At 68.0% G+C, this 11,240-nt stretch overlaps 1 protein-coding gene across 8 annotated transcripts; it reads right to left on the reverse strand.

The window, feature by feature from the left end:
- Positions 1-961: 961 nt before the first annotated feature.
- On the reverse strand, positions 962-9,596 carry PARP6 (poly(ADP-ribose) polymerase family member 6). Of its 8 annotated transcripts, none has more exons than XM_068958696.1 (22): positions 9,408-9,581; positions 9,104-9,181; positions 8,922-9,016; positions 8,725-8,785; positions 8,404-8,494; positions 8,158-8,224; positions 7,649-7,798; positions 7,036-7,213; positions 6,441-6,494; positions 5,898-5,993; positions 5,636-5,728; positions 5,229-5,354; positions 5,033-5,098; positions 4,693-4,760; positions 4,331-4,379; positions 3,885-3,997; positions 3,718-3,790; positions 3,378-3,447; positions 2,550-2,629; positions 2,124-2,187; positions 1,639-1,723; positions 963-1,534 (listed from the first exon to the last, which is right to left on the reverse strand). In XM_068958696.1, exons 1-22 carry the CDS (start codon positions 9,408-9,410, stop codon positions 1,432-1,434), a joined length of 1,863 nt encoding a protein of 620 aa, XP_068814797.1. In that variant the 5' UTR covers positions 9,411-9,581; the 3' UTR covers positions 963-1,431. The 8 variants fall into 8 exon arrangements, 4 of the variants coding, with proteins under 4 accessions (XP_068814797.1, XP_068814800.1, XP_068814799.1 ...); XM_068958699.1 differs by having other exon boundaries at positions 971-1,534; positions 3,885-3,994; positions 7,063-7,213; positions 9,408-9,572; XM_068958698.1 differs by having other exon boundaries at positions 971-1,534; positions 7,063-7,213; positions 9,408-9,570.
- Positions 9,597-11,240: the final 1,644 nt, after the last annotated feature.

Here is an 11,240-nt window from a genome sequence, read left to right on the forward strand (position 1 = left end):
CTGCTCCGCCGTGCGGTCCCTTCCCCGCGGCGCCACCCCTTCTCCTTGATGTGAGCGTAGTGGGGTCCCTTCGCGGCGGGCTGCTCCTGTCTCCGTGGGGTGAGCCCTTCCCCGCGATGCGATCCCTGCTCCGTGGCACCGTCCCTCCTCTGTGACTCCGTCCCTTCGCCAGGATGTGAGCCCTGCCCCGTGGGGTGGGCCCTTCCCCGTGGCACAGTCCCTTCCTTGTGGCACGACCGCTGCTCCGCGGGGTGGTCCTGTCCCCATGACGTGGTCCCCGCTCTGCGGCGAAGTCCCTTCCCCATAGCACGCTCGCTACCCCGTGCTGCGGTGCCTCCCCCATGGCGCTGTCCCCTCTCCACGGGGCCAGCCCTTCCCCGTGGCACCATGCTTTCTCCATGGTGTGACCCCCTTCCTCGTGGCACGACACCTTGCTGTGGCCCCATCCCTTTGCAATGATGGCACAGAGATTTCCGGTGCCCCGGGGTGCTGGGGATGGGCTGGGACTGGTGGCTGAGACGCTCGGAGACGCCTGGCTCTGGGATGGGGACCTCAGGAGGGGGGTGCAGGGAGGGATGGGAGTCGGAGGAGCCCTGGATGCAGCCAGCTCAGCTCTCAGAGCATCTCCCTGTGCTGGGTAGAGGGACCCTGGACCCCGGACCCCGGACCCCTTGCCCAGCCAGACGCCCAGCTCCCCAGTCTGGGCCATGAGCAAAGAATAAGGTGACCAGCTCCTTTAGGAAACACAAACTTGGCATGAAATCCGGAGCTGTGAAGGCCATCGCTCCTGTGCCCATCTCCCTGCCCACTGGGCCACGATGCTGCTCTACCCAGAGTGCTGGCTACAGCCGTCTCGCCAGCGGGTCCAAAATGAGCCGGCGCGGGGCGGGGGGACGGGACACTGCCCTGCAGCCTAGCACCTTACCCAGCCAGGCTGGCAGAGAGCGGCACACCCAGCCCAGAGTGTTTTAAAAGAATTTTAATAAGCTAAAACGGATTTCTTTTCTCTTTTTTTTTTTTTGTATGTTTTTCGGGTTTTTTGCTTCGATTTCTCGTCATCGGTAAAAACATCATCGCTGTAAACGCGAGGCGGGATGTCTGCCCCCAGGCAGCAGGCACACAAGCCAGGCCATGCCTGCAGGTCCTTCCCCACGCTGGGATGGGACTGGGGACAACGCAAGGACAGGGGAGAAGGGACCTCTAAATCCGCCTTGTGCACGCTCTCTGCTTTACACCTATGTACAGGATGGAGCCCACTGGCGCTGGGCTCCCACGTCTCCGCTGCTCAGAGCCGCGCGGCGCTGCCCTGATCCTGGGAGGCGCGAGACCCACTCTCCCTTCCCCAGCCTCCTCCAGAGCCTTCGCTGCTCCACTCGACGGCCTCGGACGCCTCTTGGCCTGTGCGAGAGGACCGCGGCGGGTCCCTGCCCCTCAGTTTGTGTACACCTGAGTCCCAATCACACGCATGATCTCCTTCTGGATTTTGGGGTCCTGAGTATTGATATTGGCATCTCCCACTTGGCCATCTTCGTACCTGCGGGGGAGAGCTGGATGAGGCGGGGGAGTGTCCCACGGACACTGGGGCTGGCGGCCTGGATACCCAGGGAGAGGGGTGAGATGGGCACTGGCCGTACTCACACAAAGAAGAAGCGGGTGCAGACGTGATCCGAGACAGGGCAGACCCAAATGTTGCCATGCTTCTGGAGGTCCTTGGAGGTGATGACTGCCAAAGCAAGAGGCCGTCAGAAGGGTGCTGGGGCCCACAGGGACGGCATAGGTGTCCCCTCTGGGAACAGCCCAGGCTCTGACCACCCCTCCCGGGACATCACACTTGGGTGATCCAGGCTGGGGTCGGGTCCTTCTAGACCAAGCACGTGCCCTGGCCCCTCTGCACTAAGACGCGCTGCTCCCGTTGCAGTCAGCCCCTCTGCAACCCCCCAGTGTTGAGTCTCCAGCAGGAGGTTCACACCAGCACGGCAGGAAGGGGAGGAGCAGGGGACATGGTGACCACGGTGGGAGCTCCCCAGGCTGTCGCCTACCTACGTGGCACAGTGCAGCCAGGCTGGGATGACCGCAGCGTCCACCCACCCGCCGCCCCGTCCCGTCACCTGCGTGCCCCGCACCTTCGCAAAGCGCAATGCAGTTCAGGTTGCGGCTCTGGAGGAAGCGAGACTGGATGGATCGGGTCTGCATGGAGAGCACCCGGCATTAACCACACGCGGGCAATCCCAGCTCAGCGCCATCCATCCCCCGCACCTCCTCCCACACTTTGGGAGTGGGCAGGAGCCAGCACAGCCCTGGGGACTGGCCGCAGCCGGCAACGCATCCCCAGGTCCCCGGCGACCACTGCAGAGCTTCACCCCTGCACCGCAGCCCCCCAGGCAGTATGACCCCTTGCTACCCATGGGGGGCCTCAACCCCCCCAGGCATTTGCCAAAAGGCAGGGGACTACCATTGCCCCCACGCTATGACAGTAAACTGAGGCTAGGACAGCTCAGCCCCGTCCCTCATGCCCCTGTTTCCCCGCACAGCCCCGGCCGGTCCGTCACCTGGGGAATGGTGTTCATCCGGTTGTATCTCTGCACCAGCTCGTCCTTCGAAGGCATCCGGTGTTGTCCTTTCCCCATCCCTGCAGGGCAAGCGACACCACGGCCATCACTCCCTAGCCCCCAGCCTGGGACGCGGGTGCTCCCTGGGGTGGGGACCGCTGTGGCCACTGGGCAAGGAGCACCCCCAGGGCCCGTCACCCGGCAGGATCCCGGGGACATTGGCGAGAGGATGCACGCCACAGCCGCACCAGGGACGGCTCTGCAACACCGCGGTGCCCACGGCACGCAAGCACTGCACCTCCCCAACCTTCCCTGAGCTCAGGCTGGGCCCTGGGAGAGCAGCACCTGGCCTCAAGGTCCCACAAGGCGGGAGCACCCGAATTTCAGAGTTGGCAAAATGAAGCAGACCCAGGGGCCATAGCGAGATGCCCAACAGCAAGCAGAGCGTCTGAGCCGGCTGCGCCCAGAGCCCCTACGGCTGCGGGGACCCACGCCAAGCCGTGCTCTCTGGCCAGCCAGAGCCTGGCAGAGCTGCTCCGAGAGACGAGTTGTCTCCCTGGGGAAAACTCCACCAGAACACCTGAGAGTCATTTCTTCCCTAGAAAATGCTGGATTTTTCCCCAGCGGTGCACTGGAAAGGCCAGATCCAGAGGGGAGCGGCTGGTCCAGGCAGGAAGGATGTCCCGGACGCAGCCAGGAGGCCTCGCCACCCCCCTCCCCTTGCGGTTCCTCCAAATGGCATCGTCCGAAGCGGAGCCGGGTCCCGTGCCCATGCAGGGAGTGGGATGGGAGCGCAGGTGGGACGGAGCGGCGCACACAGCCTCTTACCTGAGTATCCAAAGGAAATACTGGAGATGGGGCTCAGATAGATGCCCTTGCCATAGGCTGCTCCATGCAGCTTGCAGGAAAACACCAGGGTGAGCAGCGTGGGGGGAGCGGGACGGGCGGCCGTGCCGAGGCCACCCCGACAGCCCGGCCCCTAGGGCCACCACGGCAGAGAGACCCCCGCCTCGGCGGGCAGCAGACCCCGCATGGCAGGGCTTGTACCTCTCTCGGTGCCCTGCCCTCCCTCCCTGCCTGCCGCCCCCCACCTGCGGGCCATCCGGCCCGTTGCGGCGCTTTCCAGGGCTACGGCTTCGGCCGGGCCAGCGACGGAGGGGAACGTTACCTGCAGCTTGGTGTAGGACGCGTTCACCAGCCCGTTGCGGAGGATGGAGTGCCAGTTCTCAATGTGAGAGCCGCTGAAAGAGCCAGGGCGGCGTCAGACCCTGTCCCGCGGCACCCACCCACCCACCCACCCACCCTCTCTCCGCGCCAGCCCCATGGCCAACTCACTGGAAAGCGAAGGTGCTGCCGTAGAGCTTCTTGGCGGTACGGAAACGGGCCTCCTTGGCCGGGGGGCTGCTCAGCAGGAGGAACTGGTGTGAGGTGTGCATAAACTTCAGCTGCTACCAGGGGAAACGGAAGAGCAAACCCAGCGCCGGCGTGGGGAGAGGAGAGACAGACACAGATCATGCACGGCAGCCCGGCCCCGGTACCCTGCCAAGAGGGCTCGGCCGTGCCGCGAGGGCAGTGACAGCTCGCCCATCACTGCCATCTCTAGCCCCTGGCATCCCATATCCTGCATCCGACATGCCATATCCGCCATCCCGTATCCCATACCCTGCATCCCACCTGCACAGTCCCATTTCCCCTGCGGCCAGGGTGCTGAGGGCTGTGTGCCATGGGGCTCGCTGGAGAACGGCCCGGGGCAGAGCCCTGGGCCCAGCCAGGCCACTTACCCTGCTGAGAGGTAGCTTGACGATGTGGGATCTGTTGCTGGAGATTATCCTTGGAAAGAGGAAGAGGAGGATGGTCGGACAGGGTGGCTGGGGTCCCATGAGAGTCACATCGGGGCTCGGCTGCCTGGCTGAGCTTCGAGCCATGCCAGCCTTGCAAATCCTGCCCCGGGGCTGGCCAGGGGGTCGCAAACACCCCCCAGGAGAAAGCAGCTCTGCCCTGGCCCCAGGAACAGCCCGAAGGCGGCCACGATGGGGCAGGCAGCTTGTGCCGGGGATGCCTGGTGGCCAGCCCTGTGCCGCAGCGCTGTGGGTAGCTGCCCCTCGTCCCCCCTCCTACCCTGTCCCCCAGCCCTCAGCTTTACCATTGCAGGAGGGGATGTGCCAGGGGGTCCAGCTTGTCCATCTGCTTCTTGATCTCCAGATATGACCCCTGGCAGAGACACAGCGGCGGTGAGAGGGGGTGCAGGTGGGTCCCTCGTCTCCCAGCCCCCCCACGCAATCCCCGATGGATGGACACCAGTGCCAAAGTGCCGTCCCCAGGGCAAGGCCGAGGCGAAGGATCCCGCACTGGGAAGGGGATCGGCTGTACCAGTCCCATCTAAGGTGGTCTCGCCCGGCACCAAGGCAGTGGTGGGACCTCCTGGCTCTGGCTGCGGGAGTGCGGGGCTGGGGCGGGCAGGCTGGGCAGGGAGGCCAGCATACCTGGGTCATTTCCCGGATGGACATCACGCTGTCCAGAGCCTTCTGCAGCCGCTCGTAGTTCTTCTTCTGCACGTGGGGCGGGAGAGGGGCAGCCATCGGGGGTGTGCTCCAAGCTCACCCCCAGCCTGCCGTCCCCGGCACTGCGTAGCCCTGGAGCACTGACCCGCTGCGTTGCCCCCAGCCCAGCGGTGCTTACCTTGGGGTTGAAGGCAAGTGTTTTGGGGTCGTTGGGGTCCACCACAGAGGGGTAAGGCTCGAAGATGATGCTCTTGCGGGGAGACTCCAGGGCAGCACGGCACATGGCCACAAGCAAGTCCACCACCTGGGCAGAAAGCATGGGTGGAAGGACGGAGGAGGAGGGGATGCAGATGCCCCAAATTGCCCCGTGGCCCCGGCAGCCCCCACTTCTGCTCACGGCCCCCTTAGACCTTCACCCTCTCCCTGGGGCTGGATCCAGCCTCTGAACCTCTGAGACCCCGACCCAGGGTGAAGCAGCTGGAGAAGGACCCCCAAGGACAACATGGGGCGGCCATTCTGGAGCTGCCACCCTCAATGCCCATGTCGCCCGCCTCACTGTGCCCTGAAGCCCGTGTGTGCCGGTACCTCGGCACCTGTGGCCACCTCCTCCGCCGCGCCGGACATCACACCGAGGGTGTAGAAGGAGAAGACGCACAGCTCCCGGGTGCACACGGCTGGCTGCGGAGGAGACAGGCACCGCGTCCTGGGTCAGATAGAGCCCCCGGCCCCCATGGGGGACGGCTGCCCCCTTGTACCCTGAGACGCAGGGGTCCTGCGGGGGCTCTACTGGCACCCAGTACCCCCAGCTGCACCCAGTCGGCCCCTGCGCCAGCCCCGGCCTCAGCACCTTGAGCATGGAGCCGTTCTGGAAGACATGCTGCTCGTCGCACACCACGCAGTACTCGTTGAGCGTCGGGATCCGCTGCTCCGCGTACTTCATGATCTGCAGGGGAGGCCGCGGGGAGTCAGGCCCCGCTGCGGCAGCGATGCCGGGAGCAGGGGCCCTTGCGGAGGTGGGGGTCATCCTGATGGCCTGGGGGCTCTGATACCACCTGGGTAGGCTTTGCCTCCCCCTCGCCGAGGAAGCAGCCTTGCACCTGGGTGATGCTTGGGGCTGCGTGGGACCAGAAGTGCATGCAAGGCAAGAGACAGCCCTGCTCACAGGACCCTGAGGAAAACCGCAGGCGGGGCTGTTTGCTCAAAACAGGGACACTGTTGAGCCTAAGCTGAGCTGGATGCTCCAGGCAACGGGACATGGCCTCAGTGGGATGCAGGGCAGCGTGGAGGATGCTCCAGGCAGTGGGATGCGGGACGCGGAGCGCCATGGAAGATGCTCTGGGCAGTGGGACGCAGGCTGAGCGGGACACGGGGTGGTTGCGTGGCCGCTCACCTGGACGAGGAAGCCGTACTCCAGTGTGGGGACGTTCTTGCAGTGACCGCCAACCTGCGGACAGAGCCGGAGCAGAGCCAGCTGCGTTATCCCCTTTCCCCTGCGCATCCCCTGCCTCCGCACGGCATCCGGGGCCCTGCCGGCTCCAGGGCCCTGAACACCCCCAGCACGGCGAGGTGTCTCCACCAGGGACAGGTGCCCTGAAAATGCCATGAGGATGCTGACACGTTCCCAGGGATGCAGCCACATCTGGGGCATGTTGCCAAGCCCAGATACCACCAGGACTGGGTTTGGGACCAGCAAAACCCCGCATGCCCGACATGGCTAGTCATCCAGCTCACTCGCCCTCAGTCCACAGGCACCCCAGGGTGCTGGGAACAAGGTGCAGTGGAGAAAGCCCCACGGGGACACAGCCCAGCCCAAGAGGGTCGAACACACTGCTCTTGCCGGGCAGATCTCCCCAGCAGCGCTGGGCCGGCGCTGAACCCACGATGGCCGAGACACTCCAGGGCAGCCCTGCAGACACCCGCCGTGCGCATGGGGTACAGGAAGGGGAGGGAGATCAAAGCAAGCCCCAAGCTGGGGAGGCACCCACCAGGATGTTGAAGGGGGCAACACCTGCCTGGGTGCTGGGGGGGTAGCCGAAAACCTCCACCTTGGGGTTCTTCACTGTGCAGGAGACGGAGCGGTTCATCAGGCGGTTGACACGCACCTCGGGCATGCCCAGCTTGCCCTTCAGCACCGAGTCCTGGATGACGGGGAAGCTGGGCGACCTGCGGGCACAGAGCCGTGCTGACCTCCCCACGGACCACGCTTGGCCAATGTCAGGGCAGGTAGGGCATCAAGTGGGGAAGAAGGCCTAGCCCTGTCCTTTCCTCCTCCTCAAGAAGGGTGATGGAGCCAGACACTGTCCCTAAGCGATGCTCGTTGTTTCTCCTCCCTGCTCCTCCTTCCCCTTATAGCCAGCACCAGATTCACCTTTTTTACAGTTTCTGGGAGCTCTGTAAACCTCCTCGGGCTCTTGCAGAGAATGGTATTAAGTGACTGTATCCAAGGTGCAGATGGGGAAACTGAGGCATGGTACCAGGACAAAATTCCTGGCCTGCCTGGCTAAAGCCAGGCCCGGGGTGACAGCTCAGAAGGCTGCCCCTCGAGGGGACATGGCGAGGGGAAGCGAGGAGGAGCGGGGCTGGCAGCCGGGGCCTTACTTGGGGATGGGGGAGAAGATGCTGAGGCCCGCTCGAAACTTCTTGATGGTGCCACTCGTCTTGAACCAGCTGTGACGCTTCTCCTGCTGGGTCTTCAGGAAGTCGTTGCTCAAGTGTTTCCATTGCTGGGATGTGAACATGCCCAGGATCCTGGGCAGAGAGGCGGCGTGGGTGCCCGAGCGGGGCACCGGGCACACGAGGGCCCTTCGGTGCCTGGCTCGGCCCCAGGTGCGGTACTTGGCCACGTGTGCCAGGCCCAAGGTGCTGGGTGGCCTGTGCCCCCCAGGTCTGCCCCAGATCCTCTCCCCCCTCCCAGAGCCGGGTACCAAACCCAGCAGTGAGTCAGTCCAGGGCCAGCCATGCCTGGCATGGGGCTGTCTGGCAGGAAAGGCTGTGACACGGGAATACGTGGCACCCGGCGGGCTTCGGGGCCAGGTCCCCGTAGACCCACCAGGAGTGCCCCCTGCCACCCGGGGGGACTCAGGCGCCCGCTGCGTTTCGGCTCTTACTTCTTCAGCTGCAGACCCAGTCCGAACCCCTCCTTGTTGGACGGCTGGAAGACCTCGATGGACGGTTCTGCGGGGAGACCACGACCGCTGCTGGTGCTGCCGAGCATCCCCGGCGCCGGGCACCCCGCCTGGCGCTCGGGGCGGAGGGCACGCGGGTGCCAGCCCCCCGGGAAGGACCCTTTGGGCCTCCTGCTCTTGCGGTGAGCACGGGCGGTGGAGCACCCCGTCCTGCCCGGCCCCACTCACCGGGGCCATCGAGGTACTGCGAGAGGGAGAACCGCAGCCGCAGCACGATGGGCTCCGTCCGCAGCACCTTCCAGGCCGTCGCCACCTCCTCCTGCCAGGCGAGAGCCGCGCGTCGGCAGAGCCGCGGGGGCCCCGCCGCGACCCCGGGGGCCACCGCGGCCCGGGCTGCGGCGTGCCGCCCAGAAGGCTGAATGCGGGGACGCCGGGGGCGGGAGGGCGGCACGCCGAGGCCGCCCGGTGCACCCACGCCGCGCGCCACCCCTCGCACCCGCCCCGGCTCGCGCCCTCGCGCGAGACCCCCCCCTCGGGGCCAAGACTCACATCGAGGAAGCTGATGTTCACGTGGAGGTCGATGTCCACGTCATCGATGGTCCCGTACTCCCTGCGAAGACACGCGCCGCGGCGGGCGGCTCGGCTGAGGCTGGGCTAGGGACGGGGAGCCGCGCGGCACGGCGACGGGCCGTGCCCCGAGGGAGCCCGGCGGCGGCGGGGCGGCGGGCGCCGCCGGCCGGACCCACCTGACGGACGCCGCGTTCTCGCTGTAGATCTCCTTCACGGCCTCGATGTCGGCGTCCAGCTGGGGGTGGCGGTACAGGTCGGCGGCGCAGGTCCCCTGCGGGCAGGGCACGGCGGCCGGCGCGGTCAGGGGCCGGGGCCGGGCGCCGCGGGCCGCCGGCCCCGCGCCCGCCGGCCGGCTCACCTGGACGCCGTAGAGGAACTCCTCGGACTCATTGTCGCCGTCGGAGTCGTCGTCCGTCCAGCATTGGCCCTTGAGGTCCTGGGGAGGGAGCGGGGTCAGGACGGGGAGGCGGCGCGCGGCCGGCGGCCGGGCCCCGGAGCGGGAGCCCCGGCGGCCCCCGGCTCGGCTGCGCCCCGGCGGCGGGAGCGGGAGCGGAGGGAGGCCGAGCCGGCGTCCTGCCCGGCGCCGCAGCGGGGAGGGCCAAGGCCCCGGGCCCCGGCGCCGTCCCGGAGGAGGCCGCGGCCCGCCGCCGCGGCGCCCTCACCATTTTACGGGCGCTCGTCCGAGGGCGCTAGGCCTCTCGCCTCCTCCATGCTACCGGGCGGCCGCGGCGAGCGGGGCGGCCATCCGAGCGGCCCCGGCCCTGACGTCAGGCCTGCCGGCGGGGCCGGCAGCGCGCTCCGCCGCCGTCTCCCAGCAACCCGGCCGGGCCTCCGCCGGCGCGGCGCGGCACGGCACGCTGACGTCAGCCCCGCGCCGGCCAACGCCGCCCGGCCCGCCGCTGCCTTTCGAGCGGGGGGGGCTTTTTTGGCTTCCCCCCCCCACCACCACCACCCCCCCGGCCGCCTTCTGTGGGATCGTATGTGGCTTGGGACACGCGTGGCACCGCCGGCAGCCCAGGACCGGGGCGGGGGGCTGTGCCGGGAGAGCCCCGCTGCCCCCCGTGCCCGGGATGCCGGGGGCCGATGGCACCAGGGCGACGGGGAGGGTTTTTGTGCTCCCCCCCCGCCCCGTGCCGGGAGCTGAAGTGGGACGTGGCGAGCAGGGATGCTGCCGCCTGAGCGGTGGCCTTGGCCCCCGCCGGCAGGCTGAAACCGCCCCGCACTTTACACCGGGCAGGGAGTTCGCGGCGGTCGCAGCTTGCCAAGGCACGCTGCTCGCAGGCGGCGGGGGAGCCGCCAGGGACGGCTGCCGACGAGGGCACGGCCACCGCACGCGATGGCCGCGTGGGCGAACGGCGTCTGCCGGGGGCAGAGGGGCGCGCTGGCCTCCGGGAGCGCCCACCTGCCGGCGCGGTCCCTGACCGGCAGCCCCGGGGCGCCTGGCCGAGGCTGGGCGGGGATCGGACGCGCTCAGCCGTGCGCAGACACCTTCGCTGCGCGGCGCTCGGGCTGCGACCGGCCCTTTGCCGGCCGCGGCAGGAAACCCGCTTGCGGAACCGCCCCAAAATCTGTCGTTTTTCCCAGCGCGGGTGTTAAAGCTGCGCCGTGCGGGGTCGTTCTGGGTTTCCGCATTTCCCCGTGTCGAGGATGCAGATGCCGGGGCTGCTTTGCGCACGGAGGCAGCCTCCGGAGGGGGGCAGCACCGGCCGGAGCCTGCCCCCCAACGGGGCGGACGGGGGCCTCGCGCCTGGCACCTTGGGCGAACAAGCGCCCGGGCCGGGGAAGGGGCAGAGCAGCGGGGACGACGGCGCGAGCTGAAAGAGGGACCGGCACGTGCGGCTGGCCTCCCTCGGGGGCCCGCTGCGCCGAGCTGCCCCGTGCTCAGCCGCACCCTGCGGGGCTGACTCATGCGGGAAGCGGTCCCGTCCCTCGTCTTGCCAGGAAAGCGGCTGACGTCTGTCCCTCTGCAGCCGGGTGCCAGAAAAAAACCCTTCCCCCAAGGCAGCGGGGCTGGACGGGGAAAGGGAGGCCGGGGCACGGCCGGGTCGGCCTCCAAGGGAGGCAGGGCCGCCAGCCGGGCCGGCCGGGCCTCAGCTCCCCCAGCGGCTCTGGGCGCGCCTGGGAGGTGCCGCCAAAACTATTCCCCGGAGCACGTTCCCAGGAAAGGTCCAGCCGCCTGCCAGAGACCGCGACTCACCCGGCACGAAACCGTCCCCAGGACGGCTTCTCTCGGGCCCCAAAACTCAGCAGCCCGTTACAAGCAGCAAGCGTCACGGGAGAGCCGCTCTCTGCCCCAAGGGGTTTTCAGACGAGGCGGAGCGCAGCCGTCAGCTGCCCCCTGGGCGCGTCGCGCGCCCCCGGAGCCCCCCAGCCCGGGCAGAGCGGGTGCCCCGCTCGCAGGAAGGGCGCCAACCGCCGCGTCCCGCCGCAGCCGCCAAGGGAGGCTTTCGGGGAGGATTCGGGGCTTGGGTCGAGTCCGCAAAGAGCTGCTCCGG

This window comes from Struthio camelus, chromosome 12 (assembly GCF_040807025.1).
Source record: "Struthio camelus isolate bStrCam1 chromosome 12, bStrCam1.hap1, whole genome shotgun sequence".
Classification (NCBI taxonomy): Eukaryota; Metazoa; Chordata; class Aves; order Struthioniformes; family Struthionidae; genus Struthio; species Struthio camelus.

Bases quoted from the DNA above. Each gene is read 5' to 3' on its own strand.
- PARP6 (XM_068958696.1), bottom strand. The intron at 9,017-9,103 runs GTGAGCCGGCCG...CCCTGCCCGCAG, and splicing joins AGTTCCTCTACGGCGTCCAG to GGGACCTGCGCCGCCGACCT. The intron at 4,380-4,692 runs GTAAAGCTGAGG...CCTCTTTCCAAG, and splicing joins GCACATCCCCTCCTGCAATG to GATAATCTCCAGCAACAGAT.